This window comes from Leptinotarsa decemlineata, unplaced genomic scaffold, assembly GCF_025532065.1.
Source record: "Leptinotarsa decemlineata unplaced genomic scaffold, Ldec_3_MD MMD2_tig00001393_RagTag_RagTag, whole genome shotgun sequence".
In the NCBI taxonomy this organism is placed as follows: domain Eukaryota; kingdom Metazoa; phylum Arthropoda; class Insecta; order Coleoptera; family Chrysomelidae; genus Leptinotarsa; species Leptinotarsa decemlineata.
The window spans coordinates 5,628,110-5,653,139 of NW_027412562.1; the positions used below are offsets into that span (position 1 = coordinate 5,628,110).

A 25,030-nucleotide genomic window follows, 5' to 3' on the forward strand; every position below is an offset into this window, starting at 1 on the left:
TAAACAGGAAACATTTTGTGATGAGAAAGAAATTCCACTAAAGAATATTATATCAGCTGCTACGGATGGCGCTCGGGCTATGACAGGACGTCACAAAGGCTTCATAGCGTACTCAAAAAATAAATTTCCAGATGTGCTCGCTGTACATTGCGTCATTCCTAGGCAGCATTTGATTACGAAAAATTTGAGTGAACGCCTCTCTCAATCACTGCAATCACAGTCAATAAAATCCGAAATAGCTCTTCAAATGACAGATTATTTAATCAGATTCGTGTTGCTAATGATGAAGATTTTAACCGATTGCTATTTCACGCAGCAGTGCGTTGGTTATCAAGAGGTAACTGTCTGACTCGAATTTACAATCTATTTGACTCTGTAATAGAGTTCTTGGAAAACAAAGACAAATAATTGCACGACAACCTCATCACTTCAAAGAATGATATTTCGTACCTGACAGACCTGTATACATTATTCAATGACGTCAATATCCAACTTCAAGGTGACTACTTGAATTTGATTAAAACAAAAAATGGCATTGCTGCTTTTGTAGTCAAATTGCTCTTATACAAGAATAATATCGGCAGATGTGAGTTTCGCAATTTGTTAGCATTATCCTTCAACAACGATGACTTACTTGTTTACTGCCAACATTTGGAGAACCTCTACAGTGATTTCGCAGAACGATTCCCGGACATTTTGAAATTGGAAATACCGTACTGGGTGTTGGATCCTTTTTCAACTGTCAACACAGCAGGATCACCCCAGCTGGAAGAAGAACTGATAACAAACGAGGGTATAAAAATTGAATTAAAAGATGGATACCAAGAATTTTGGCTACAAAAGCCAATCCCACAATTGTACCCTGTATTGTGGTCCATCGTTCAATGATTTTTGATAGCTATTTGTGTGAACGTATATTTGGTGCTGTGGCAACGTTGCTAACTAAAAAGAAAAATCGGTTGCAGATTACTGAACGTGGTAACTAACGGCTGTAAGTTACCACGTTCGGTGTAAATTCGAGCCTGATATTAACGAACTTGTTAAAAATCATCAAATTCATCCTTCTCATTAGATTAGTTTTAAAATTCAAATTGAAATGTTTGTTTTAATAACATGAATAAAAGTTTTCCTAATATTACAAAATGGTGTTTTACATTATCCTCATCAGAAAGTCTTATTTTCACATGACACACATAATTCAATTATTAAAATAATGACTGCGATTGTGATTCTTAAGGTGCAGTAAAGTAAAAAAAATTGGAGGGCGCTAGGAAATAATTAATTCTCGAAGTGAGCGGTAGACAAAATAAATTTGAGAACCTCTGCGTTAAATGATGCATTTGTGGTATAGCAGGACGAAACAGCGCTGTCTGGTGTTGGCTGATGAAAATTTCATTTTGGGGCCCTTGCTTCATCGTGTTGAATAATTGAATATCAAAATCGAATGTTCACTTTGTGACCTCTTGTAGAAGTAGCAAGAAGAATCAGTGAAATCAAAAGGAATTAAAGTACACACATTTGGTGAGCTATTTCTTTGGCATGGCGGCTGGAAATCATCAATAGTGGCTAAAGGTTATTTGAAAAACTCTACGGAAAATGAGAAGGGTATTGGCAGCGAATGATTTCAACAATACATCAGATAATATTTTCCGCGTTTCCTGTCAAACAAACAGAATATTTGTTTGAAATTGTCAATGAAATTTCAATTTAATTCATCAATAATGAAAATCTATCACTAGGAGTATTAACCGAAATGAATAAATGTTAATGTAAATGTAAATTTATTCTTAAACATCAAATACAATCAAAAGTGGACGAACAATAAAAAAAATTAAAAAATATTTATTCATTTAAAAACTTCGAAACAAATCCTATTAGATTCTAAAGAAGAAACAAAATAAAAATGTTTACATATTCAACTTTGATTGATAGTTCATAGTGATTCATAGAGACAATGATAATAAAAATAAATAGAAATCGTAGACATGCTAAAAAAAATTTCAATTATACGTTTCAGATTGTCCATATTATATGCAATAATTTCTCCATTAAAAATCGCTCAGATGAATTCATAAATTTATGAAGTGTTAAATTCGATTAGTTCCAATAAAATGACGTCACCAAATCATGAACTGAAATGTCTTGAATTTTTCACACACCCACATAACTTATTTGTGACTGTTTCAGACTTTAGAGATTTCAAGGCATGTAGTTGTATAGATGAGGTTTCAAACTATGCAATGCTATTATTTTTCGGTAGAACATTCTTCTTCATTTCTTCTCTCTCGGGAAAAATATACTGGTAAGCTGGTTCTCCACCTTCTACCACCCACACGCTACCATTTGGGGCATATTTTACTACTTCCACAACCTCTTTGGCTGCTGTTTCTGGACTGAAAAAAATCAAATATTATGATCAAAACCAGTGCAGTATTAGTGAAGATGAATTCATTGAAAAACACTGAAGTTCTCCTTCTTATCAAATGAAATAATGATAAAAAAACTTTTGAAACAAGCTTTTATTTGAGTGCCCTACAAAGATCAAAATAAAATTTTGAATCACATTAACCACATTCATTTATGACTTTACAGAATTGAAATTATAATAAAAGCTTGTCGCAATGCCTAGAAGAAATATCTATATATTCAGTCAGATGAAATTTAAATTAAGAAACATTCTGACAGATCAACTAGGTACTGCAATAAATTTCAAACCCGATAAATCCTATGTGTGCAAAAAAGTCATTTAAGGTTAAAGTTCCACATTTTGAGCATTCACGGCACTTTTATTTGATTACAAACATTATGAATTGCCTACAAGCTCAGTAGGTGCCTACCTAATTACAAATTTTCAATTACAATGTGGTTGATGTGATTTAAAATTTCATTTAAATTTCATCTGACGGAATATGTAGAGATTTTTTCTAGGCATTGCGACAAGCTTTCATTATAATTTCAATTCTGTAAAGTCATAAATGAATGTGGTTAATGTGATTTAAATTTTTATTTTGATCTTTTTAGGACACTTGAATAAAAGCTTGTTTCATAAATTTTTTTATCATTATTTTATTTTATATTTTTTAGTTTCAATCGATAGTTATCGATCAATACGAAAGTCCATCTATAAAACGGAGAGTCCTTCAACAGAAAAACTCAAGGAACGGGGAAAACTATTATTAGGATAAACTATATTCTATAGAAGTAGGTAGGTACCTACCCCGTCAATTTCGAACAGTATAACTCTTCAGTGTCATTGCTTTTCGAGTTTGAAAGCCGTGGATTCTTGAAATTTCTTCCTGACGTTTCGCTGGCGTGTGTGGCTAGCTTCTTCAGAGGTTTAACCATCATGGCTTGCTGTCCGATGACTACCTTTTAGGCTTCGTAAAGCGTATTTATGCCTTGTCAGATAATCAGTTGTATTTGTACCTGTATTTGTACCTGCTTTTGAACCTGTATTCGTACCTGCACTTAAACCTGGAACATTGACAATCTTGCTGCCTATTGTCCTGTTCATTATTCTCGAATTCCTTAAAATAGGGTTCCATATTTGATTGAGGTTCACCGCTTCTTCTTTTCTGTTGAAAATATTCGTGTGTTTGTGAATCTCTATTGCCTCCCGTACCAGTCGACTATGGCAGTGGTTCTCAAACTATGGGTCGCGACCCGATGGTGGGTCGCGGAAACAAATTAACAATAGTTGATACTTTTTAATTGTTTCTCCCATTTTGGATAAAGGCTAGAAAAGAGTAACCAGTTTTTTCGAACATAGCCCTAAAAGAAAGCTGATGAGGTTTTCAACCACATATTTGTGTGAGAGGGCATTCTCCACTTTGAATATTCAAAAAATAAATATAGAAATAGGCTTTGTGTGGAAAGTGACCTGCGTTTAAAGCTTCTTACCCTTGTAACTTACAACTCCTGTAAATCGTAAGCACCAGCTCCGCAAATCACATCAATAACACAAGTCCCATTTTTTAATTTTTTGTATTCGTTTAGTTTTAAGATTCTGATTGAAAAGTCTTTTTTCGTTTTGTATTTTATCTTCATTCATATCACCTTTACCATTTTCTTTCAGACGTGTTTTCCTCAATAGTGAATACTTAATATTATTCAATATGTGGGTCGCGAAAAAAATTCCACAATGAAGGTGGGTCCCCAGGTAAAAAAGTTTGGGAAACACTGGACTATGGTATCCCTGGTTAGGAGCAATTAGTTCTGTGTTTTCAAACAAAATGCTGTGGTCTCCTTCACTCAGTGCGTGTTCTGTCACAGCTGACTTGTCTGTTTGGCCTAGTCTGCAGTTCCTTTTATGCTCTTTTAGTCTTGTTCCCATGGATCGTTTGGTGATTCCGATATATACCTTTCCACAAGTGCACGGAATGCGATAGACCCCTGCTGCTGATAATGGGTATCTTTTGTCTTTGCCGACCTGAGGCTTTGTTGTATCTTTCTCGTGGGTTTGAAGATTGTTTTGATGTCGTGTTTGCCCAATAGTTTTCCAATTCTATCCGTGACCCTAGGGACAAACGGTAGATATGTGCGTGCAACCATCTGATCCTTTTTCGCTTTCTGAACCGTGGTGCCCTTCGGTCTCATGGCTTTTCTGGTCTCGGAGGCACTGTATCTATTCGATCTCAAGGTCATTTCAAGATATTTCAGTTCCCTCTCCAGATGTTCTGGTTCACATATTCTCCGAGCCCGTTCCGTTAGAGTGGAAATAACTCCTTTCTTTTGGCTAGGATGGTGGTTCGATAGTGCGTGCAAGTATATATCTATGTGTGTGGGTTTTCGATACACTTTGTGGGTTAGTCTGGTACCACATCGTTCTACTGGTACATCTAGGAAAGCTATCCGTTGTTCTTGCTCACTCTGCATGGTGAATTCTATGCTCGGGTGTTGGGCGTTCAAGTGGTTTAGGAATCGGTTCAAGGTGTCTCTTCCTTGAGCACCCGTCAGTTTCCGTTTGAAACAGTTTATCTCAAAAACGGTTCAAAATAGAAATAGTATTATCTGAACAAAGTTAATCTAAAATTGGATGTAGAGCTCAAAAATGTTGAAATATACAGGGTGTTCCATTTGAAAAAATTGAGTTCCACTAATTTTTTCATGAGATCAAAGTATCTGCATTTTTTGAAGACCCTGTATGAGGCAAGTGAAAATATGATTCGGAGTGAAGATCCTCATAGTATCACTCCACTTCGTTTCAAATTTGATCGTTTTAGTGTAAGAGAGTTCAAGATTATCAGCATTTATAAAAGTTCATGTTTGGTAAAAAAAATATCGAAATTAATTTATATCTTCTAAACGGTAACAGATAGATATAGGGAAATAGTATATGAATTTGTTGACAAAATGATAATAAATCATAATATGATATTATATACGGGGTGTTCCATTTGAAAAATCAAAGAAGCTGCTACTTTATAGTAGAAGCGACAACGCCGCTTCGTCTGAAATATTTTAGGCGTGTAGGTCATATTGATTTATGCATACTGTGAAATTTTCAGGTTGATGCGTTAAATAGTTTGTCGGAAACGGCTAATTAACGCTCATCATGAAAAGCCCTGTATTAATCAAATCCAAATCAAAAATATCAGATCACATAATTCAAACGAATTTGACAGACCACAACTCAGTAACACTCCAAATCATATTTGGTTGTGAAAGCAATTCACCAAATAATCACTACCCCAAAACTTATTCCAATCGCCCCAAAATATTCACTACTAGGGGAGACCAGGGTTGGAAGTCACATTTTTTGTATTTTGCATTTTTAGTTTTTTTTTTTTCATGAATTATCAATGGTATTTTTATGTCCATAGATAGTGTTTCTATACTTTTTTTGAAAATAAATATTGTTTTTTTCTCCATCATCCATAAAGGAAATGTAACAATTTTTATGGAAAAAAAAATGTGACTTTTAACCCTGGCCTGGAGATGGTTGTCACAGTATCTGAGGCAGGTAGTTAAATAGATAACTGAGGAGTATAAAAAACATTCCAATGAATCTTTTCATTGAAAGTGGAATTATATACGTAATTGATTATATTGAAGAAGAGAAAAAAGTATCTCATTCGTAGAAAAAAATCATACTTGCTCCAAGTAAATGAAAATAGTTAAAGAAAACTATATATATTTTTCACTTTTTAGTCCGATTCATTGTCAAAAATATTTTTTTTTAAGTTCTAGTCACCAGTATTTCAAATCTCTAACAGATAGCCCAGGAATGTAAAATTCCTCTCAAACAACATGATAAAGTTTGAGGTCTCAAATTCTACAGTAATACTGTGGTGCAGTAAGTCTCCAACAGAGGGCGGACGCTTGTAAAATTTGATTCGAAGTAAAGAGAAAATTAGCAGTAATAATTTCAAAAAACAATTCAATCTTGATGTTTTGATTTGAAGTTTTATTCAAAATATTAATGGACTAAAAATATTTTTTCAAAGAATAATTTAATTTTTCAAATCAAACTTTTGATTTGATATGTATGTCAACCAACTTCATTCTAATTTTTTGATTTTTTGAAACTATTTAAGTAACTAAATTTTTTAGGTGTATAATTTACGATAAAGTTTTCATTGTTGAAATCCACATTCTGGTTTGCTTCTAAATAATCGAATTAGATTTCAAAATGTATCTTCCGTTTCGTTCAAAACTTTTTGCTGTACTGAATCACGGTTAATTGTAAATATTTAAATATTTCATCTGTAGTACTGTTGCGTCTTTATTTGTAATTTTCTGTTTTTATTACTATTATTATTGTTGGCATGGAGCGACTTCTAAGGGCGCATGCTCAAGACTCGATTGAAGTCTGCTTATCTATCAGAACCATAGAAGAATAGAGACCTACCTACGATCTCATGCTAAGTACGCTACGTGAATCGCTATTATTTTTGCTAATTACTTATTTCACCGTGTGTGCTCTAGACTCTGTGTCATCTTCGACTGTTTGGTAACTCATTTAACTTCCCGTTTTGTTGTACAATCCAGTGAAGCTGAAGAAAGAACACTCCAAGAAAGGGCCCTTTCAGAAGCAGGGATTTGTGCTAGGAATTCGGTGAGTTCGCTTTATGCCACAATTCATACAGTCCACTCTTGTTTTCATTTTTATTATTTTTTAAGTATTCGAAGACGCGACATTGGTCCTTCGAACCGAGATTACTTTGAAAATATATTTTTTTATCAATACAATTTTTTGTTTTGATAACGCTCACAGTTTCATTCCATTCATTCAGTCAGGCGCAAAGGAGAGTTGAGAGATCGTAGTGGGGATATCGCAGTATACAAACACATCAGGTGTCAGTTGTTTCTTCATCACGAACAGTGAATCTATAAAAAAGCATTTGTTTTTCTCTTCATTTTATCGCATTCGCTTCAGATTGTTTACAATTTGTACTGGCTTAGAGTTCAATAATGGCAGATAAATTGAAAAGGTACAAGGCTTGGCGGACTAGCGCACTTAACGAAATTTCTTCCTTGCAGGGAATCGCAAATTTGGCAAAAACTAATAAATCTCAACATACTTTGTTCAAAATTAGATATGCTGAGATAGAAACCCTCAGAGATGAATTCATGAAACACCATAATAATATTTTGGTTAGTTTATCTAGCGATCCAAACTTTGAGCTGGATCAGGAAAATACTTCAAAGGAAACATTTTTAGAATCATATTATGATATTCGCACAATATACGCAGATCTATTTGAAAATAGTTTACAATTGAATCAGACTGTTGAAAATACGAATTCAATTTCCGATAATTCGCGCATAAGGTTACCTAAAATGGAACTTAGGACATTTTCTGGTGATTACAAGGAATTTCCATTGTTTATTGATCTTTTCAACAATACGGTTCATAATAACGGATCACTGAATGATTCTGAAAAAATCAATTATTTAGTATCGTGTTTAGACGGACCTCCTTTAGCATTAGTAAAGATGCATCCTTTAGAAGGTCCCAGTTATGCAACTGCATATGCGAGTCTTGTGAAGAAATATACTAATGAAAGATTCAGAGCTACGGCTCACTGGAATGAGTTAGAAAATTGTCCAGAAGTTGATTGTGAAAATCCAATTTCGTTTCGACATCTGTTGGATGTTTTTTCAGAAAATTTATCCGAGTTGAGGAAGATGGGTCTTCCTATTGATGAGTGGAGTTTTATTTTGGTTCAAATGTTGATTAAGCGTATCAATCCAGAAATGATGAGAGATTTCGAGCGAATTCATTGTTCTACCTCTATTCCAAAATACATGGATTTATATAGTTTTTTGGATAAACAATGTACCGCCATTGAAGCTTCAGCTTTTTCATTCACTTCAAAATCAAATAAAAGTTCAGATACCAGTAATAAGTCAAGTATGAATTTCCGCTCTAAAGGTAAAAGTAATTTTTCAAAAAATGCTTCATTTTTTGCTAAAACTGAAAAACGCATTTCAAATAATCAGTGTCCACTTTGCCAGAGCAAACATTTACTATATACCTGCCCTAACTTTCTTGAGAAAACTGTTACAGATCGCTATAATCTTTGTAAATCGTTACATCGATGTTTTAATTGTTTGAGCAATATGCATGATATTCGGACCTGCAAGTCAAATGTCTGTTGTCGGTGGTGTAATAAAAGACATCATTCCTTGTTATGTTTGATGGAAAAATCAACTTCATCAACGCCTCAAACCCAAACATCTACATCTAATTCTACTGTTGGCAACACGCCTGCTGCTCAAGAAGTTGCTACTGTCAACTGTGGGTGTGGATTTACGAAGCGCAATTCAATGGTAATGTTAGCAACAACACGCGTTGAGATTTTGAGTAATCGGGGAAATTATCACAATTTTCGTGCTTTATTAGACCCAGGCAGTCAAAGTACATTCATTACTCAAAAAGCTTTCAACAATTTAGGCTTGCCAAAATATCATTTGTCTTTGGCTGTGCAAGGATTAGGTGAAACTAAAACTGTTACTAGTTCAGGTGGGGTAACATTGTGTATCAAACCATATAGAAAAACTTCACCTGTATTTACAACTGATGCTGTTATTTTACCAAAAATATGTGAAAAACTTCCCTCCACCAATATTTCTATTCAAAAATGGCCACATATCTCCAATATTGAGTTGGCAGATCCTAACTTTAACTGTTCAGGTCAAATTGATCTCCTTTTAGGCGCAGATATATTTCCAAAAATTTTGTTAGGAAATCATTTGAAGGGTGGAAATGGGGAACCGTACGCTTTGGAAACAGTATTTGGTTATGTTGTAATGGGTCAATTCAACTGTGACGCTTCGCCTTCACTAAATTCATTTTTTTGTAAGATCAATTGTACATCTCTAGAAAACAATATTAAAAAATTTTGGGAGCTTGAATCTGTTCCTGATGTAACCTGTTTATCACTAGAAGATAAGCTGGTTGAAGATTTATATAAAATGTCAACTACAAGGGATCAGTCTGGGCGCTTCATTGTTTCATTACCTTTTCGAGACTCACCCCCTGTATTTTCCCGAAGTAGATGTCTTGCAATCAGGAGTTTTTTAGCCCTTGAAAAACGTTTACAAAAGCAACAACATATATATAAAGATTATTGTTCATTCATGCGAGAATACTTAGACCTTAATCACATGGAATTAATTTCGGAAAACAAAGTACCAATGAAAAGTTATTATATACCGCACCATTGCGTAATTAAACCTCAAAGTTCAACAACAAAGTTGAGAGTAGTATTCAATGCGTCTGCCCGTGATCCAAATGAATTATCACTCAATGATTATTTATTAACTGGTCCCAAATTACAACGTGATATTGTCACGATCCTGTTAAATTTTCGCATACATAAATATACCCTATGTGCAGACGTGCAAAAAATGTACAGGATGATTTTAATCACTCCCGATCATCAAGATTATCAACGCATTATATGGCGTTTCTCGCCATCTGAACCTCTTCAAGATTATAGACTGCGCACCCTTACTTATGGAATTTCAGCCTCGCCATATCTGTCACTGAAAATTATTCAGCAATTGGTGGCTGAAGATGGTGCCAATTTTCCGCTCGCATCTGCTTCTTTGTTGTCCGATTGTTATATTGATGACATCGTAACAGGTCATGCGACGTTTGAAGGTGCTTTACGTCTTCAAAAAGAGTTGATAACTCTATTGAAGAAAGGAGGCTTCGATCTACGTAAGTGGTCGAGCAATGAGCCCTCCTTACTGTCTCATTTACCCAAATCATATTTAGACACATCTTCAATTTCTTTTGATCAATGCCAAGAAAACCTCCATAAAATTTTAGGATTATTTTGGAATTGTTATGAAGATAACTTTTCATTTTCAGTTGAAGTATTGAATAGACCTTGCACGAAGCGAAATTTACTGTCCGAACTTGCTCGTGTATTCGATCCATTGGGAATTCTTGCCCCTATAACTTTTTCAACAAAATATCTTATTCAACAGTTATGGGTTTCAGGTTTGGACTGGGACGAAACTCCCAATGAACGAATTATCCAATATTGGTCACGCTATAAAGAAGAATTGAATTCACTGTCAGGAATTCAATTACCCCGCAGAGTATTACACAATATTCATTTAGAATGTGAACTACATGGTTTTTGTGACGCTTCCGAAAAAGGTTATGCTGCTGTCATTTATTTTCGTGAAATACAAAGTCAGAAATCGAAGCTATATTTTGTCTGTGCGAAATCTAAAATTGCCCCGCTCAAGCGCATATCTATTCCATGTCTGGAGTTGTGTGCTGCTGTACTCCTCTCTTCTTTAATGTCATTTGTCCTTAGTGTATATCAAGGTAAACTTAAATTCAGTTCTATTTGGGCATGGACAGATTCGGAAATTACTCTTGCATGGATTAAAGCTTCTCCACACAGATGGAAAACTTTTGTGAGTAATAGAGTCACATATATTCAGGATAAAGTGTCGCCTGAATTATGGCATCATGTTGATTCGAACGAGAATCCTGCTGATATAGCATCTCGTGGCCTTCTTCCATCTGAGTTGCTAAATCATCGTCTATGGTTTCAAGGACCCACTTTTTTGCAAAATTTTCAGAATGATTGGCACAAGTCAGATTTGAAAATGTATACCATGCATGAAGAGGAACGCAAAGTTGGTTTGTTATTAGTAAATCGATCACACTATTTGAGCGAAATATTAAAAGATATATCATCATTCGGAAAATTACAACGAATTTTAGCATATTGCCAACGATTCATTTTCAATTCGAAAAATCCGAGAAGCAAAATGTCTGGTTCTCTTTCCTCTAAAGAGCTTCAAAACGCAACGAAACTTCTTGTTAAACATACTCAACAACTAGCATTCTCAAAAGAAATTGAATCGCATAATTTTTCGAAGCCGCTCAAAAAATTGAATATATTTATAGACAATGAGGGACTTCTCAGAGTGGGAGGTAGATTAATAAATTCTAACCTATCTTACGATAAGAAACATCCGCTCCTTTTACCTAGTAACTCAGATTTAACTTATTTAATTATTGAACATTTTCATAAAAAGTATTTCCATGCAGGTATACGAACTGTACAGTTCTTACTATCTCAACAATATTGGATTTTGGCATCAAAACGCGTAATTCGCAAAATTTTGTCTCGATGCATGGCATGTTGGAAGACGCACCCTGTATCATTACAACCTCCCATGGGGAATCTTCCTCTACCACGCATTTCACAAATAAAGCCTTTTTCTAACGTTGGTGTGGATTATGGTGGTCCACTTTTTATCACTATGAATAAACGTAGGGGATCAAAAACTATCAAGGCATACATATGTCTATTTGTATGTCTCGCTACAAAGGCGATTCACATCGAACTCGCTTCAGATCTTTCGAGTGACGCATTTTTAGCAGCTCTTCGCCGTTTTGTAGCTCGTCGAGGACGATGTTCTTCGATAAGCAGTGATTGCGGAACAAATTTCATTGGAGCTTGTAGTCAACTTAAACTTTTACAAAAGGCCGCGTCCTCTGAGAATATTGAATTTCACTTCAACCCCCCTTCAGCACCGCACTTCGGAGGTATTTGGGAGGCGGGAATCAAATCAGTAAAGAGTCATTTGAATAAAACAATCGGAGAACAGGTTCTGACATATGAAGAACTTTATACGGTGCTGGTTCAAATTGAATCATTATTGAACTCTCGTCCATTAACACCTTTAAGTTCAGATCCTAATGATATTTCAGTTCTAACTCCTGGCCATTTTTTAACTTTAGAACCCCTGTCTGCCGTTCCTGACTCCGATCTCACGTCAACTCCTTTGAACCGTTTATCGCGGTGGCAATTACTCCAACGAATCCATCAAGATTTCTGGCGTCGATGGAAAATTGAGTATTTGCATACATTACATCAACGTAGCAAGTGGATTAAACCGATGACTCCGGTTGCACCGGGTACATTAGTTTTGATAAAAGATGTTACGCCCCCACTCCAGTGGACTTTAGGTCGAATCACTACTTTGAAACCGGGTAGTGACGGAATTTCCCGTGTTGCTGTGGTCAAAACAAAAAATGGTACATTAACACGACCTTTGGTCAAATTGTGTCCTTTACCAATTGAGGAGACAAATTGATTGAAATTCATTCTTTTCTTTCAACTTGAATATATTTAGTTTTTTGACATTAATATTGCTTTTTTTTATTTTAGAAAATTATAATTTTGTTTCGAATTGGAAAATGCATATTTAATCATATGCATTTTGGGGGCCGGTAATGTTGCGTCTTTATTTGTAATTTTCTGTTTTTATTACTATTATTATTGTTGGCATGGAGCGACTTCTAAGGGCGCATGCTCAAGACTCGATTGAAGTCTGCTTATCTATCAGAACCATAGAAGAATAGAGACCTACCTACGATCTCATGCTAAGTACGCTACGTGAATCGCTATTATTTTTGCTAATTACTTATTTCACCGTGTGTGCTCTAGACTCTGTGTCATCTTCGACTGTTTGGTAACTCATTTAACTTCCCGTTTTGTTGTACAATCCAGTGAAGCTGAAGAAAGAACACTCCAAGAAAGGGCCCTTTCAGAAGCAGGGATTTGTGCTAGGAATTCGGTGAGTTCGCTTTATGCCACAATTCATACAGTCCACTCTTGTTTTCATTTTTATTATTTTTTAAGTATTCGAAGACGCGACAAGTACAAAATTTCATTATAATTCTTAAAATATGTTTTTGTGTTGATTTTCTTTTGAACAACCTATCAAAGAGGTTACGTATAGCGGCATCTGCCCGCGGATAGCTCAAGCAATAATTGATAGTTACGTACAGCACCATCTGCCCGCAAATAGATCAAGCAATAATTGATAGTTACGTACAGCGCCATCTGCTCGCGAATAGATCAAGAAATATCAATAAGGTTACGTACAGCACCATCTGCCCACGAATAGATCAAGCAATAATGCCGATAATTCTGTCAATACAGATCCCGAGCTTGTGAGTTACAAACAAACATACATACATGCATACATACATACATACATACATACATATATACTTACATACATTCATACAGGGGAAGTTAATATAAAGCGTTAAAAAAACTTTCATCTGGTAAATTCATAACCAAAAATATAGTTTCATCAGGCCGCAATGCTTGTAGATTAAAAATACCCATCCTAGCGAAATTGTATCTAGTCAGTCTGAAATTCAGTGAATATTCGAATTCACAATTATGGCTAATGTATTCTGCCAAATGTAACGCTGTATTTCAAATATTTTTGGGAGATGAACCAAAGTATGCCTTTTTTTAATTCTCTCTTCTATTTGTCGCTGATGATTTGCCTAAATCTTCGATAACCAATTTTTGTTGATGATATTGATAACACCGTGTTGCTTATCTTTTCGACAGTGTATTTTTTACAAAACAGTGTCAGACTGCAATAATAATTAATCCCAAAATCACTTATCTTGCAGCACGCAGTATCACTGCGTGAAATACTAGTCGATCAGACTTTCTCATATGATGTCATGACATTTCTATGATTTTCTCTAAAACAAACAAAATTGTATGTAGCAGAAGCTCAAAAAATGCAGCACAAATATATATGGTGTTCGTCACATGTGACTACTCTACACAAAAGCACAAAAATTTACTTTCACCGTCCGAAAAAAAAAATGTACGAATCTCCTTCACACAGTATGAGCATGAACTGAAGTAACGTTAAAATAGAGGAATTGCTCTCGCGATCCTTCTTTTTTGTTCGATAAACTCTTTCGTTCGTTCAATTTTTCAATATGGCCGCTGTGACAACCAACCCGTGAGATATCCATGCCCGGTCTCCCCTATACAGAAGACTTCTTGGCAAACAATTTTTTTTCGATCACACCAAAGTCAGCAGTGACGATTGTAATAAACGATTTTATATACATATACCATGCGAAGTGGAAAAACACTAAGATTACATCATGAATTACCGATGCTTCAGTTATATCAGTGAAAGATAAAGACATACTCGCAAAAGGAGTACAAAAAAATCCTAATGATTCACATCTAGAAAGTAAATACAAAACATTCAGAAATGAGTTAACAAGCCAAATCAGAATTGCCAAGCAAATGTTCTACCAAAATAAAATAAATGAAAATTCCTCAAGAAAATTCCGAAGAAAGACTGGAGTTGAAACATAAACGTATTCACACTGTCGGTACAAGTCATGGCATGTCCGATCTCGCTCCAGTCAAATATTCTTTTCGACCAACCGGTACCGGCGCGATGCCGGATCGGAACCAGAGCGATACGATAGTGAGAATACTCTGATTCTGTCTTGTTTGAGAATACTCCACCGGACCGAGACCGGAGCGAGATCGGACCGAGACCGGAGCGAGATCGGACCGAGAACGGCATCATAGTGTGGATCGAGCCTTAACAATCAGGAATGAATTCAATGACCGTCATTATGGAAAGTACTGATTTGTCTAGATACATACAAAACATTAACATAGTTGTTAGTAGTTGTTAGCAATTCCTATCATCTCCTGATGAAGCTAACTTGATTGGTGAAACGTCTGGTGAAGGTAGTTCTGTTCTAGTGAGGAAAATGTGTTTTCAATAGGCTAATGAATCAACTCTGCTAAATTATCTGCAGGTGCTAAGAAAATATTCCTCATAACAAATTTTACCTACATTCGAATCGTCTTCACATATGAATAAAGTGATCTTGTGATAACTTGTAACCAAATCTCGTTTATTATATTTATTTGGTATTTTTTGTGATAGTCAGGGTGATGCTTTCGCAATAGGGCACCAATATTTCCATTTTGGGTTCTTATTTGCCGATATTGTTCGAGTTTTTTTTAATAGTTCGAGTTAATGAGAATCTTAGATGATTTTAAGATTCAAACCACATAACAAAGACCACATAACATTTAAAAAAATTGTCTGATGATATTGTTGGTGTTGTAGATATAGTTGTACTTGCTGTTTGGTTTCATTTAGAATTGTCTCATTCTCAAAATATTGATAACAGTCATTATCTCCAAGAGCAATTTTGCTGAAGGCAATTTCAAAAAAAAATGTGTTTTTAGTAGATGGACAAATTTATCAATCTATTTTTTTTTCATTTGACTAACTTTCTTTCATTTGATTCGATTTTTTTTTATTTCAAGGTAACACAAAGTCCATATGTGCCAAAAATAACGTATGTACCTCGCCAAATTACCTTCAAAAGATATTTATACAAAATATCGCTTCGTATTGACTCTTAACATTATTTCACGATATCTGCTTCATCAGATGTATGCAGAGATCAATCGAGAAAAATCAGTGTATCACCCCAGGCGAGGGGATGGGAGTCACAAATTTGAAAATGTTTTCAAAACAAAAGATTTCTCTCAAACATCAAAATCGACAAGTGTCAAAGAATTCTTTCCTCTAATCGACTACTACAAGAAATCGGCTTTGCTTCCGTTTCATTGTCCGAATCAATAATTGACTTACTCCTGAACGGGAAACGCAGCAAGATCTTTGCCGTTTTCTTCGTAATGTGTACCCAAACTCCTATCCGCCATATCTGATATCAAGGGTGTGCGGGTTATCCCTGGACATACCGCTACAACCCTCACTTTGAATTTCCTGTAGAATGATGAAACTCCCCATGATTTCGTTAGACCTAGGACGGCGTGCTTGGTGGCGCAATATATAGGAACGTGTGGACTGCCTATTACTCCGGCTATGGAGGAAATGTTGACGACGACAGCTTCTGGTCCTTGTTGGTAGTCAGGTAAATATTTCTCCAGGGCCAATAACATTCCGTGTACCATACCATTCTGAAATTATACTATACCTAGAATTGTGCATTCAATCGATGTATTCCTAAAAACGAATCATCTAAAGGAACAATTCGTTCAGGCCAGTCTCAACTCCTTACACACAAGGTTAATGGACTGACACCTATCAGATAATAACTACTCCCCTGGCTCGCACCACGAAGGGCATTGGATTATTTCCAACAGGTGTCAGTGCAGGATTCTTCACTGAAGTTATCCCTGCATATGCTGTTGGCGACGCAACTGCCGCAATAGATTTTCAATTATTGGAACATACTTGCAGACCGGTTTTGGGCTGTTTGGCCACTCGTCAGTGCAAGGTACTGTCTATCATCAACATAAAGTCGATGATTTCCGATAATTAAAAATCGAATTCCTTCAAAGTATTATTCCTCGAACTAGACTGAAGCGGACAACAAACAACAGGTTTGTCATCGCCCCATCTGCCTGTGAACGAGGTAACCAACGGCATATCCGAAATTTGCCCAATTCCTCGTTTAAGGAAAGAAAACTTTTCACATATAGTCAGTGGCATACTAATTTTTCCTTCAGATGATTTGATTTATAGCCAATCTTTATTTATGGCCACTGACTATATGTGGAAAGTATTTCTAAAATAACAATTGTATCATGAGGTATATTCACGAATTGAAAGTCGTGTTCCATGGACATAAATCACCTCAAGATATGAGCAGTACATCATTGTATCAAGGAGGATTTATATCAGGATTTCGATTGGGGGTGATTCATGAATTTCGGAGGAGTACGTTTCCTAATGCATACATACGAATACGATGATATTCAGATTGGTAATGATATTTGTCAAAAATAATTTTGTCCTATGATGGTTTCTATCTCTTGGTGTATTATTTGCCTTTGTACATAGTAGAATGTTTCGATTCTGTTTTTACCAGCAAAAAAAGGGTATTTATTTCCATCCTGAAATTATATGATCCAGGAGCCAGGACAGAGATATCAACCTGCCTAGGGACCTATGCGACTGTATTTCAAGCGAAAATATTTGCTATTGAATTTTGTGCGGAGAGATTGGTAGAATCCAACCTCACACACAAGTCAATAAAAAAATTTCACGGAGAGTCAAGCAGCGTTGGAAGCTCTTGTCTCCTACCGAGCAACGTCTAAGTTGGTAGTAAATTGTCAAAAACGACTCTCCTCAATAGGAAGACTTAATAAATTGTCTCTGGTCTGGATTCTTGGCCACACTGGCCTGGAAGGCAATGAGGCTGCTGACTCCCTTGGGCCGGAGAGACCCACACCCAAATCGGTACGACCAATCAGCCTTATATACATCCTGCTGAAAGGACTTGAGAGGATACTGGACGGGCATATCAGGAGGGTAGCATTATATGCATTAAAAAACCTCGTTGAGGAAACCTCCCAATCCCTTGACAACAAGGAGATTGCGGTTGCTGTATTTCTTGATATTGAAGGAGCATTCGACAATGCACTACGTAATTCTATAGGATTGTCTCTGGCTAGAAAGGGTATAGAATCGACCATAACTGGCTGAATCTATGCCATGAAAGTAAACAGAACTGCAACTACGACTCATCAAGGCGAGGCATTCAGGTTCCGGGTCACCAGAGGCTGCCCTCAAGGTGGAGGGCAGCCTCTGGTGGGCTCTTCTGTGGTCGCTCCTTGTGGATAGTCTGCTTGATGCCCTCGACAGAAGAAAAGTTGATCTGCAACCTTATGCAGATGACCTTGTCATCCTGGACGTTGTTCACAGTTGACGCCTGAGGGAGCAGATGTCTGTTAACACCAGCAAAACTGTGTTAATGCCCTTCACCAAGAGGAGAAAATTGGACGATCTAACGCCACTTTTCTTCAATGGTGTGATCATTCCATTTGGAATGAAGGTGAAATATCTTGGCATTGTCCTTGATAAAAGACTCACCTGGAACGCTCACTTGGAAAAAGTTTTACACAAAGCCAGACTGTCTCTATGGACATGTCGAAGGATATGTGGTAAAACTTGGGGTTCAGGTCCCAAACAAATCCATTGGATTTATGTTATGATTGTCAGACCAATGATCACTTATAGTACAATTGCTTGGTGGCCGAAGGCTTTACAGAAAACAGCTCAAGCGAAGTTCTCTGGCTTACAGAGACAGGCTTGTCTGGCTATCAGTGGTGCCATCAGTACCACACCGTAAGCGGCCATGAAGACCCTTCTATATCTACCTCCTCTCCACATTTTTCTGGAGAGAGAGGCAGAGTGCAATGCAGAGTGCAACAGACTGTTGATTGACATTGGAAGTCACAGCATTCTGGAAATGACCTCTGACTTTATGCCTCCAACTGTCAACTACGAACTGCCTTATAAAGTACTATTCCCGAATAGAAAGGACTGTATCCTCCGGGAGAACAAAATATTAAGAGCAGATAGTTGTTGGTTCACAGATGGATCAAAAACACCTTCCGGTTCTGGTGCAGGTGTTTTCAGTCGCAGACCCAGGACAGAATTATTTACCTGCCTAGGAACTATGCGACTCTATTTCAAGCGGAAATTTACGCTATTGAATTGTGTGCGGAGAGATTGTATAAATCCAATCTCACTCACAAGTGCGGTGGAGGGTCGAATAGAACCGCTCACTTCAGACCTATCACCTTTTGCATGGTTGAAAACAAGAATTGTCTGACAGAGAAAGCCAACAATGTTGTTTTTCAAATTACCAACCACCTACGAACCTTTCAAATAAAAACTTTTACCCTGAGATTAAAAGGCTTGTTGTAAGTTCTATCATTCTTTCAACACCATCATATTAAAAATTGTATAAAATTACCGCCATTGATAGGCTGAGCATGTTGTATAGTCCATCAGTGCCAAATATGAGACAGCGATGAATGTTGGTATCAATTTTGAGCACTGTGCAATCAGGATCTGGTGAAACGATAAATCTGTTGCTTTGGTAGTTGTATGACCATAGATCACCTAGGCTTCTAGCAACTGCTAAAAATGGAATTTCATCTATTGGAGTAGAGCGACGAACAGGTCCTCTATGACCAATTTTCGGTCTATTCACCTTCCCTTGTAAAGGAGAATGCTGCAAGTAGCTTCATCGGACCAGAACCTGTCATTGGCATTGCTTTAGGTTTTGCCAAACAAAGATTGCACACCTGGATGGCAAGAAGATTCAAAGACTTCTGGCAAAATCTTCCAGGATTGGCTCACTCCAAAGCGTTCATTCGTTTTTCTAAGCTCGAAACCAAACAATTGTTGGACTACAGTAGGAATGCACTACGATGTCTAACAGGCCTTTTTACAGATCTCTGTCATTTGTATCATCATTTGTGTCACTGTCGGAAAACAGTGTGTGTCGCCTCTATTTAGAAAATGATAAAACAACAGAGCATATACTTTGTGCCTGCCCCACTGCGGAATCACGTTTTCAGAGTTCAACTAATCAGCTTCGTCAAGAAGCTGAGTTCATTTGGTCGAGTTTGAATAGGTGTGAGCGACAAAAATCTCTTGCGGTTTGTGATGAAGGGTCGAATAGACCCACTCACAATATTTATGGGCATCAATTGATTCAATTCAAAAACTATACTGACAGGTTCAATATTCTATTCTCTCAAACTTACCAGATTTACCAGAATCTGTTTTTCCCATATAGCATCATTTAATATACCAGCATTATTGAACAGAATATCAATGGCTCCAAATACTTTTATGGTCTCCTTGAAAGCGTCTGTAAAGAGTGATACAGTGGATCAGATCAAAAAATACATTTATGTATTAACGCATATCACACCTCTATCATTAAAGATATTTACCTTCGAATGATTCTTTCTGGGTAACATCAGTTCGAACAAAAATCGCCCTATTTGGTCCAAATTCGTTTTCTAGTTCTGTCAAAGCATCGATGGCCAATTTTTGATTGAGATCAGCTAAGATTACTGCCTACAATAAATTATCAGAATCAGTTAAACTTTCCTTATAAGGTGGTAACGGCGTTTTTCTTGTCTGCAACGCCATCTATGGGATTGACAGAAAAGCTTGTAGCATAAAAGTTTCAAAAGTGATTAGTTGCAGAATTGAACATTGCAACTTTCACTGCAAGCAAGCAATCGGATGATCGTTTATAGAGCTCGAATACCATATAAAAACTCCTTTTTGAGTAACCTAATGTTTCAAAAGTATGATACTTCCTACTAAACACTGCTCACTAGAGCTATTGCCAAGGAAGAAAAAAAGATTGATATGAATGCACCAAGTAATTCAGTCGAGAGCAAAAATAAAACAAAATAAAAGAGATAAACAGAAAAAGGGATCAGGAAAGAAAAAAATATGTTCAAGAGATGTTGCAAAAACAATATGGTCAACAAATAGATAGGAAAGAAGAGAGAAAAGCAAGAACGAAGATGAAAACAGGAGCAGTAATAGTTATGAAACATCTTCGTGGGTTGGGCTACCTATCGGGCGCGTTCCCAGGTGGCGGATAGGGAAACGGCCAGGGGACTGGGAGTCCTGTCCGGGAAGCCAATGTGGCCTTACGGACAGGGTCGCCGGACACCTGGTCAGTGGCAGAAATAAGTAGGGTGAGGGGAACCATACCTCCCCAAAAGCCTTTGCGAAACATGCCACCGTGGACCAGCACACCCAAGCTAAGGTGTAAGGAATCGTGCCGACAGCTGAATGGCCGCAGGGTGATACGCGGTTACGAATGATCCCCTTGGAGAACCGGTCGAAAACTCATTGTCATCAGCCTTCCTCTGGTAATGCGGGGCTTTGCCAGAGTGACCAACTCTTCCCCTGCTACTCGTGAGAACACACATGAATGAAAGAAATACAAAAACAGACACAGAAAAAACAAAAATCCCGAGGCTGGACAGAAACGCTTACCGCAATCTATGGCGGTTGCTGGGCATGAACAGAAATGTCCACCCCAATCTACTGCTTGAAATGAGGCTGGACATGGCAGATCACCTTGTGATATAATACAAAGGCGAAGGCGTAAGCGCATTTGCGGCGCCGAGGCAAAAAAAGGCGAAAGAGGCAAGACTGGCAGCAACTATAAGTGCACACTCCTCCTCTCCCACTCCACCTCCAACAGCAAGGGCACCCCTGCAGCGGGCGCCAAGAGCTTTGCCTTGAATAAAGGCAAGGAACCGGCTGCGCCTGCAGGAAAGCGCCCTTACTTGAGCACCACCATGGAGGTAACCCCAAGAAGGTTGAAGAAGCCGCGCAACAACAATAATGTCGCTGCACCTTCCAAAACATTCACGAAGGCCGCCGTAATACACCTCAAGGTTGCCAAAGAGAGTGTGTGTTCGGCGAGTCTTGGTTTTCACTTGCCGATATAAAGGAGATGTCTCCTAGTGACCTGTCCACCTTCTTGGAAAGGACAGAATGAACGGTGACCTTGGAGGACAACTCCTCGAGAGGATGTACAATGGGTCACGTGTGGCCTAAATGCTGTGGGTCTACACTCACCCTCCCTACTCTACAGATACAGAGTTATGAAACATCGTCAAGAAGAACAATACAAACGGTTAGTCCAGCAACTGACCTCAATCAACCAAGAACTTCGGACTGAAGTAACGGAAAAATGGAATGAGTCAGGGCAAAATATACAAGGTTCTAGAAAAAGTGAAGAAAGTTTCAGCTCTCTAGTGAGAAGAATAGAAGACGGATTAGGCAAGAACGAGAAACGACTCATAGAAAAGATAAAATACAAATTGAAAGAATTGTTTATTGAAAGAAAAAATGCAAGGAATGAACTAGAAGTTGGACCAACAAGTGAATGAATAGAATGACCAAATTGCAGGCAGCAAGGCCTTAGCTTGGTCTACACCTTATGACACTAGCTGTATTGACAGCTGCCTGAAAACTTACATATGGTAAAAAGGAAAGTAATCTTATCCGGAGAAGAAACATTAGGAGTGGAAATTTCTATAAATTGAGAGAGTCGTATAGGAAAACGTGATTTTTCAAGGAGAGGCAGTGCAAAAATTGCGGTAAATTAAGTTGCGTACAGAAGCGATCAAAGTCTGTCATATATTAGGCTAATAATAGAAGACTTTTCATTTCTGTAGATATATTAAGATATGAAAACTAACCACTTTTTGTACACGAATGTTTTTCAGAAAACTTTGTCTCGAGTGAACTCAGTTCACGATGAAATATCCTTAAGAACAGAGGTTTATGATTAGCTGAAGAGTCATAAAATCAAATTTGAAGTCATGTTACGGTGACGACTAGAAATCGGGGAATGCGGAGATGGTTATCGCCATCGTATTCAGTTCAGGAACTGATCGCGATTTGAGTGTTGAAATTCGATATTGGTGCAGTTATAATTACTACAAATTTTTATTATCTGTCCGAAATGTGGCGCCCTTGGACAAGTACTAATAGTAATAACGGGTGTGATAACAACGCAGACTTTTTCCAGTGTAGTGATTCCAATAGCGACGGTGAACAATGCGGAAAAGAGATATCAATGAATAAGATTCGGATGCATTCAAATATTGAGACACATGGAGTATGTTTCAATGTATATAAGAATCTACATCTTGAGTTTGTTTTCGAGGGAAACAAACTATTACAAGCAATATCAGATTTGACCGAAATTAATTTCTCAATTGTACGTAAAAGAGTCAAAAAAACCTTATGAACGCAAGACTCGATGTGGTACAGGATTACCAAAACTCTCAGATGTTCATCTGCTGAAATCATTGAAAAAAACAATATACGACTGTTACAAAAGCAATGAGATTCCTACAACTGAAATTATAAGGAAGAAATTGAAAACTTCCGGCCATAACGTGAGCTGCTGTGACAAAATGCTTCAGAATTGGATGAAGAAACTAGGATTTAGATTCAAAATAATAAACAAACGTCAAGCAGTTATGGAAAACAGAAGAATAGTGGAATTATGTAACAAATACTCAGAACAAATAACTTAATATAGACAAGAACAACGGCAAATTTTTTATTTGGACGAAACTTGGTATGACACTCACGACACAGTTACGGAAGGGTGGACTGATGGTTCGAGAATGTATACGCCTAACATGCCTGCAAGCGAAGGATCGCGATCAATTATTGTGCATTGTGGAGTAAGTAAAGGATGGGTTCGGAATTCTTTGAAATTATGTGGAAAAAAACTTGAGGATTGCAATGTTGACTATCATAAGAACATAAAAGCTAATATTTTCGAGAAATGGTCAGAAAACACATTGATCTCATATTTGGATGCGAATAGTGTAATAGTTGTCGACAACGCTACCTATCATTCGCGATAGCTCATCAAAGTATCGAATGAAAATTCGAAGAATGATGAAATACAAAGTTTTTCAATGGATAACAATTTGTATTTTGAAGATTACTATACCAAAACCCAACTACTTGAAACTTGAAACTTACAGAAAAATCATTTGAAAAAGTGTCTGCCCTTGAGGGTATTGCTGAAAAGTATAGACACACCATACTGAGACTTCCCATCGAGTTGATTTGGAGAAAATTGAAACAAAGCATCAGGCGTAAATTTGATAAGAAGGTAATAGAGCTACGTATTAATTTCCATATAATATCTAGAGGGTGCCCCATCTTTTTTTACAGTAAACTTTTGGTACTTTTCATGAAAATACCAAGTATAAAAGGTACACATTGTCAACAACGCTGGAGGTGATCATTTTCGAAATATTTACAATTTTTTATATCTATGCATATTACTCAGCTCCTAGAGCGCTAAGTTGCCGAAAACATTACAAAAACTAAGTATGAGGTGGATCTTGCCAAAATAAACAACCTTATTACTTCAAAATGTTCATCGAAAAATCAGTCGTTTTCGAGATACAAATTGTTGAAATTTTTCAAACATGGTTGGTTTTTGTCATAAGTTTTTGCAATTTTAGTTATTCGTTTATCCAAAACGAATGATTTTTCGATAACATTTTAGCGAAAAAAGTTGTTTATTTTGACGAGATCCATCTCATACTCAGTTTTTGTAATGTTTTTAGCAACTTCAATTAGCGCCCTAGGAGCTAAGTAATACGCATCGATATAGAAAATATATCGATAACGATCACCTCCGGCGTTGTTGTTACACCCTGTATTACTTCACTTCTGAATCTATCTGAATTTTCTTTATGAAGTTTATGAAATCGGACGCATCTGGAAAAACCCAACTATTCACAAATAATGCCAATCCAGTCGAAATTTAATTAATATTTTAATAATGAGAATATTATATTGTCCATTGATATAACAATATCAGCAATCAACGAATACATTATAACTATAAAAAATCATCCGGCATAAAACACTCACCTTCAAACCATTCCTTAATAATTCTTTAGCATATTGTTTGCCTAGTCCTGAAGCTCCGCCAGTTATTATAGCAACTTTACCTTTTATAGTGAAAACCATTTTTGTCTCACACAGCTCAGCTCTGGAAAAAGTATTAGGTTCTTATTTAAAATCATAGCTATTATGAAATTATCTGTGGATACTTCGGAGACAGACTCACTTTTTGTGTAAATCATCCACTTCAAGAGAGTTCAAAAATGACAGATTTATATGCAAGTTTCTTAAAAATAATGTAATTTAGATATTCAGGACAACTTAACCTTCAACTTTTGTCAAAAGTTCAATAGATTCAAAATAGATCTCGATATTTCAAATTGTTTTCATTTCATCACGCGAACTCATTATCATTATGATAACACCAATTTATTCAGTAAAATTGATTGTCTTATCCTAAAACTACAAAACTATTGAAAACAAACGGCGC

General features: G+C 36.8%; 1 protein-coding gene across 2 annotated transcripts; it reads right to left on the reverse strand.

The window, feature by feature from the left end:
• Positions 1–1,764: 1,764 nt before the first annotated feature.
• LOC111513705 (15-hydroxyprostaglandin dehydrogenase [NAD(+)]) lies at positions 1,765–25,030 on the reverse strand. Of its 2 annotated transcripts, XM_074175894.1 has the most exons (6): positions 24,767–25,030; positions 24,568–24,688; positions 20,070–20,196; positions 19,878–19,984; positions 15,943–16,271; positions 1,765–2,393 (listed from the first exon to the last, which is right to left on the reverse strand). In XM_074175894.1, exons 2-6 carry the CDS (start codon positions 24,664–24,666, stop codon positions 2,234–2,236), a joined length of 822 nt encoding a protein of 273 aa, XP_074031995.1. In that variant the 5' UTR covers positions 24,667–24,688; positions 24,767–25,030; the 3' UTR covers positions 1,765–2,233. The 2 variants fall into 2 exon arrangements, with proteins under 2 accessions (XP_074031995.1, XP_074031996.1); XM_074175895.1 differs by lacking the exon at positions 24,767–25,030 and having other exon boundaries at positions 24,568–24,760.